At 40.6% G+C, this 6,746-nt stretch overlaps 1 protein-coding gene across 1 annotated transcript in view; it reads right to left on the bottom strand.

The window, feature by feature from the left end:
• The window catches only part of LOC148347690 (glucagon receptor-like), a 35,051-nt gene extending 30,009 nt beyond the window's left edge, over nucleotides 1-5,042 (bottom strand). The window contains exons 1-2 of the mRNA XM_088323630.1: nucleotides 4,962-5,042; nucleotides 2,004-2,083 (exon numbers count right to left, since the gene is read on the bottom strand). Of these exons, the coding sequence (XP_088179756.1) occupies nucleotides 2,004-2,081 (78 nt within the window). The 5' untranslated portion in view covers nucleotides 2,082-2,083; nucleotides 4,962-5,042. The remainder of the gene's footprint in view (nucleotides 1-2,003; nucleotides 2,084-4,961) is intronic.
• Between the last annotated feature and the right edge of the window lie 1,704 nt (nucleotides 5,043-6,746).

The following is a 6,746-nucleotide window of genomic DNA, read 5'->3' as shown; positions in this document are numbered from 1 at the left end:
TGTTACGAATCGTTATGCTTTGTTTAGAAAAGCCTTCTACTCGATTAATTGCTACGTTCCCGTCTGCAGTGTCCTGTCTGCTGAGGCACAGTCATATTTATTTGATTGGCAGGGCGAGCAAGCTGTTCATAAACCGTGGCGTAGGTTTTAGTGTTGTACCTTAACGTATAAATAGATAGTGTTAGGAAATAAATATTCAAATGTACCGTTTACCAAATTGTTCCGGCATTTACACACAGGGGCAGATTTCATTCCTTAAATAATTTAACTAAGTGAACTCCATCGAATTAGCCGAATTAGCCTTGCTCGAGTCTCTATCAAGCCTCCTCTCTCGATCTTCTGCCTTTCTTCTCCCGGCCCAGGTTTTTTCCCCCTGGTGTGCCGGCTCCTCCCATGGGCGTGCCAGGAAAGCCCCCTCGCCTCGATGTCTGAAATGGTCAAAACATCCCCGAGCGTTTCTACTTCATCAGGGCCCCTCTGTGTCGGGAAGTGCTGATTATCTTATCAGCCCTTCATACCAGGTCAGGGTGCCCTGAACTTTCACTGCTCATTGAACTTAAGCCTACTCATTGAAAATCTTCATTGCACTCAATAAATGTAACTTGTATTCAAACGTATAAAATCTTTTATAGTCAAATGTATAAAATCCTTCAATAGGTAAGCCTCCATTATGAAAAAAGTCCATGAAACAAGTAAAAAATGATGAATTGCTGACGTTGCTGTTAGCATGCTAATGCTATCACTCATTCTATTGTCTTGAGCTGAGGTGTGTGTCAAATCAGAATCCTTCATCTCACTATTGCCCTCTACAACATGGCAAGAGTAATGCATGCTTCACAGATGTAAGATCTGACTCATAATTTTTGTGTTTTAAGTCTGCCAAAATCATACCTCCTTCTTCCGAGTCCTCAAAAGAAAAATTTAGGTTTGAATAAATATAACCATTTCATAGGCTTCCAATGTTATATTTCATGGATGACAGGTGAGTGTCACGGACCAGGAACGGAGACGGGACGCAATTGCGTTCGTTTTACTCAGTGAAGGATTTTATACATTTGACTATAAAGGATTTTATACGATTGAATACAAGTTACATTTATTGAGTTCAATGCTATAGTTATTTACTGACTGTGCCTTTTATTCAATGAGAAGTGAAAGTTCAGGGCAGGCATAAGTGGTGGAAGAGGTTGTTTACTGGACTGGGACGTACTGCTGATAAGATAATCAGCACACCCAGACGCTGTTGACGCAGAAAGGCCCAGTGTTGTTTTGAGGAAGCTAGACATCAAGACGCTCGTCTATGGGATTGTGAAGCCCATGTTGGGCTTCCTTGGCACGCCCATGGGAGGAGCCGGCACACGATTGTACGGGGAGAAGATGGCCAATAGGAGAAAAGCTACTTCTTCAGCCGTCTTCGATGGAGTTCTTTTGTTAGGGAAAATAAAATAACTAATTCGAACAATTTGGTAAACGGTACATTTTGATATTTAATTCCAACATCAGTTTTGATCAAGAAGGAGAACAGGACTAGCATCCACGATCCGATGATCGTCGGTCACGGGTGGCAGATAGCAGGAACGCGGAAATGGCACTACCGTGTCGAGCGAAGGTAGTCGTTGACAGCGAGAACAAACAGGGGCGGAAGAGCAAAAACATAAACGGGTCCAGAAAATAGGTCGGCAACAGGTATCAGGCAGGAAACGAGGCAGGATAGAGTCAGGAGTGACAAAAGTTTGCCTAGCGTGTAGCGTAGGTTCAAAACGAGTGTTGTCAGGAAGGCGGGGATTTCAAAATGAGGAAGCAGCCAATCGGTGTCCACGGCTGCAGACTCAATAATCATGACAGTGAGGCACGGTCTCACCTGCCTCCCCTGACTGCACGTCTCCGCCATGGTGTAAATATTTGACATTTCGAGACAAATGATAGTGTACGAAAGCTACTTTAAAAACAAAAGCGGTGACTCATATCAGACATTCAATGGAAAAGAAACGAAAATCACTGACCACTGGGATTTTCAAAAGCAGCAGAACAAACATGGCAAGGGTGTCTCCTCTTGTTAGCATCCCGATCGTTATATCCATTTCTGCAGCACACAAAAGGAGAAAGCACATGATTGAGTCTATTATAGTACTCTTCATTCGGGAAATCAAAGACCCGGATAAAAATTGAGTACACGGTCCTCTTAACCCTCGGATGGGGTATCATGTCACAAGCCAGAAACGGAAACAGGACAAAATAGCGTTCGTTTTACTCGGTTTTATTGATAAAGAGAGAGCAGTGCTTGATTCCACCATCCGATGATCGTCAGACACGGGTAGCCGATGGCAGGAACGCGGAAGCGGCACATCCGTGTCGAGCAAGGATAGTCGTTGGCAGCAGGAATACCGGTCGATAGCCGGGACGGGAAAACAAGGGCAGTAACGAGTCCAGGAAAGAGGTCGGCAACAGGTATCAGGCAGGAAACATGGCAAAACAGGTCGATGGCCGTGACGGAGGATCGAGGCAGAAACGGGTCCAGAAACAGGTCGGCAACAGGTATCAGGCAGGAAACAGGGCAAAACAGGTCGATGGCCGGGACGGAAGAGCGAGGCAGAAACGGATCCAGAAACAGGTCGGCAACAGGTATCAGGCAGGAAACAGGGCAAAACAGGTCGATGGCCGTGACGGAGGATCGAGGCAGAAACGGGTCCAGAAACAGGTCGGCAACAGGTATCAGGCAGGAAACAGGGCAAAACAGGTCGATGGCCGGGACGGAAGATCGAGGCAGAAACGGGTCCAGAAACAGGTCGGCAACAGGTATCAGGCAGGAAACAGGGCAAAACAGGTCGTTGGCCGGGACGGAGGAGCGAGGCAGAAACGGGTCCAGAAACAGGTCGGCATCAGGTATCAGGCCTGAAACAGGGCAAAACAGGTCGATGGCCGGGACGGAGGAGCAAGGCAGAAACGGGTCCAGAAACAGGTCGGCAACAGGTATCAGGCCTGAAACAGGGCAAAACAGGTCGATGGCCGGGACGGAGGAGCAAGGCAGAAACGGGTCCAGAAACAGGTCGGCAACAGGTATCAGGCAGGAAACAGGGCAAAACAGGTCGATGGCCGGGACGGAGGCAGAAACGGGTCCAGACAGACCCTCTGTGGTGGAGTTGTCACGGCAACCTTTGATGCCCAAATGCAAGCTAACGCCCCCTTCCCTAACTTCCCATTCCACCACTATATCTATGTGATTGACTTAAAACACAGTGTCTGTTTGATAAAACGGCTATGGGCTCCAATAGGTCCTACTATTTTCAGCCAGTAGTAACCGAATCGAATGATGATAGACACATTTGTCAATGTATATTGAAATCAGAGCCGAAATTAAACGTGCGCAAAGCAACTTGTGATTCTTTTTTACGTGTAAGTGTAAACTATCATTGATTTGACTGGAAGGAAGTCAAACTCTTACAACTCTTTCACAATGTCTAAAAAAAATTGGCAGAAGTAAACGCCTCAACCTACCCTTGGAAAAATGTGTAAAATACAATGTTTTGTTTTTCAGATTGGGATCAAATTTGTCAAGGTACCAGGTTAAGCTTCAAGCTATCGTCTCACCTGTTTTCGAGCTAAGATACCCACGCTACACTCATCCACAGCCATTTAAGTGCAAAAACAATGACAGAAGAGAATACAAGCCTTCTTTTTCTGTGTGTTCTAATTCCGATTACTCCATTTTAGTCGCATTTACAGTGAATATTTCAAAAACAGCATTTAGCTTGGTTCAGGTAGGCCTTGGATTTGGATTTCAGGTGAATTGTACAGGAACTTGAATCCATATATTACGAAATATCAGGTAACATTATACACCAAATGACTTAAAAAGGGGGAGAATACGGCAAACAAAAAAGAAAATACAAGAATGAAAAAAGAAACAAGAGAAGAAGAAAAATCAAAATACAACAGTTAAAAGAAAATAAAGAAAAGGAAAACATAATAAAGGCATAAAAAATTAAGTAGAAAGAGATGGAAAAACAAAAAAGCCGGAAATAAAGAAGAAAAAGGAAAAAGAAAATTAAAAAAAGTTAACAGAAGAGGGTATGGTAGAGGACAGAATTAGAAAAGAAGCAAGAGAAAAAGGAAAAAAAAAAACTAAAACTAAATTAGAAGAAAATAGACAACAAAATAAGAAAGAAAATAAAGATAAAGAGAAGTGAAAGGATAAGAAAAAAATAAGCAGAAAAGGGGATAATAGAGATTAAAACAAGAAAAGAAGCAAGAAAAAATGACAAATGGTGGAAAAAAGAAACAAAACCAAATTAAAACAAAAATGGGAAAAGAAAATCAGAAAAAAAGCAAGAAAAATGAATAAAAAGCTAGGATAAAAACAAACAGAAGAAGGAAAACACAAAAGGGGAAAATAACCTAGAAAAAAGAAACAAAGAAAAACTAAAAAACACAGAGAAGAAAAGAGAAAAAACTAGAAAGAAAAAAATGATTAAATATCTACTAGAAAGAAACAAAGAAAACGACAACAAAATAGAGAAGAATATAAGGAAAAAAGCGAGAGAAAAAGAATTAAAAAGCTGGGGAAAGAGAAACAGAGAAAACATATTTAAAAAAAAGAAAACATCGAGAAAAAGAAACAAGGAAGAAAGAAAAAACAGAGAAATATTAGCAAGAAAAAAAGAGTTAAATATCTCGTAAAAAGAAAACGACAACAAAGTAAGGAAAAAAACGAGAGAAAAAGAAACAAGGAAAATCAAAGAAAAAAACGAAAAACAAAAGAAAAAAAGCGAGAGAAAAAAACAGTAAAAAGCCAAAAAGCTAAAAATCCAAAGAAAAAAAAACAACAAAAAGCACTGATAAAATCTTGTGCCCACCCCTCATGCATGTGTCACACTCCCCCCGAGACTCATGTCTGGTCACGCCACTGTTGACAACAATAAAAAAAGAAAAGAAAAAGAAAAAGAGGGACTACATTGACTTACCTGTAACCGCGGAAGAACACAGCGTGGAAAGTTTCCCGGTGGCCGCGATGCAGCGTCGCCTGCGCAATCCGCGAGCTAGATCGCGATCGGCTACTACTACGCGCTATGCCGAGAAGGAAAACCGCGCTACCTGCTTTTACTCCCTCACACCACAGCGCCCCCCTCTCTCTCTCTCCTCCACCAGAGAGTTAAAGGGACAGTGTGTATCGTGTTCCCGCGAGATGTTGCCGTAAAGGTGTGCTGAAAGCACAACGGACGACTCAAAGCGGCCAAAAACAGGGGAAAAGAGAAAGGAGAAAAGAAGAAAATAAAGTAAAAAAGGAAAAATACATTTTCTTTAAAAAAAATGAAAAAAGGACCCAAACAAGAAAAGAAAAAAGAGAAAAATAAACAAAAGAAATAAGACCAGAAGTAAAAGTGAAGAAAAAAGAAGAAAAACGAAAAAATAAAATAAAAGAGAAAGGCTTGGGGGAAGAAAAAAAAGACCCAAACAAGAAAAAGGAAAAGAGAAAAATAAAAAAAAGAAATAAGACCAGAAGTAAAAGTGAAGAAAACGAAGAAAAACGAAACAAATTAAAAGAGAAAGGCTGGGGGAAAAAATGAAAAAAGGACCCCCAAAAACCAAAGAAGAAAATACAAAATAAAAAATAAGACAAAAAGTAAAACTGAATAAAAAAAGAAGAAAAATGACAAAAATTAAGAGAGAAAAAAAAGAAAAAAGAGGAAATTTTCCCCTTCTTTTCGTTTTTCTGTCAGAAAGGCTAGGGTAAAAATAAAAAAGGACCCCCCCCCCCAAAAAAAGAAAAGGGAAAAATAAAAAAAAGAAGAAATAATAAAAAAGTAAAACTGAAGAAAAAAAAGGAAATTACTTTTTTTTTCTTAATTTCTTACTTTTACTTAAGTAAAACTGAAGAAAAAAAAGAAAAAAAGAAGAGAAAAAAAAGAAAAAAAAAGAATTTTTTTTTGTGTGCCATTTTTATTACTTAATTACTTACTTTTACTAAAGTAAAACTGTAGAAAAAGGGAGAAAAAAATTAAAAGAGCTGTGACACTCAAAAAGGAAGATGTTGAATGCAACCTTGTCTCACAAGTCCCGTTTAATCATTTATCCCTGAATCACAAAAAGTCTCAAAGGTTAGCACAGAACACCATTACAGCATCCCCGGATCTGAAACCTACACCGGGGAATGGAAAACCTCAGCTTGGGGAAAAAGGATTGGTCTCTTGTTGCTGAGATCCTACCTCTCACATAGGATGCATTGTGCTAAATATATGGTGATATGACCTCTAAGCCTTTTAGTATTACCTGTGGCGTCCCACAGGGCTCTGTACTCGGTCCCCTCCTTTTCAGTATCTATATGCTTCCGCTAGGTGATATAATTACAGGTGTAAAGTTAGCTTCCATTGCTATGTAGGTGACGATCAACAGTATCTATCGAAGTATTTGTATAAGTAGACGTGACTCACCGCCAAAATAAAAGCATCTCAAATTCACTTCCGCGGTGCATCGTTTCCGTTCTCGCTCTTTCCGTTCTCGCTTATTTCTTTTTGCGTTTTGATTAATCACACAGACAAGAGAAGCGAGACCTCCGGATCTGTTTTTCTACTTAGCTCCCCCCCGTTGGATGTCATTTATTTTGTTATTGGTTGTGCTTGACCTACACCCAACTCATATTAGCGCTGAAATGGAATATGACGCCGCTTTCGCAGGGCCTGGCCAAATAATTGGATCGGTTTTTCAAGAAACTCCAGGCAAAAAACACTGCTGGGGACTAGTAAACAAAA

This window comes from Urocampus carinirostris, chromosome 19 (assembly GCF_059441175.1).
Source record: "Urocampus carinirostris isolate Australia breed hairy pipefish chromosome 19, RoL_Ucar_1.0, whole genome shotgun sequence".
NCBI classification, from domain to species: domain Eukaryota; kingdom Metazoa; phylum Chordata; class Actinopteri; order Syngnathiformes; family Syngnathidae; genus Urocampus; species Urocampus carinirostris.
This window is presented reverse-complemented; position numbering and strand designations above follow the sequence as displayed.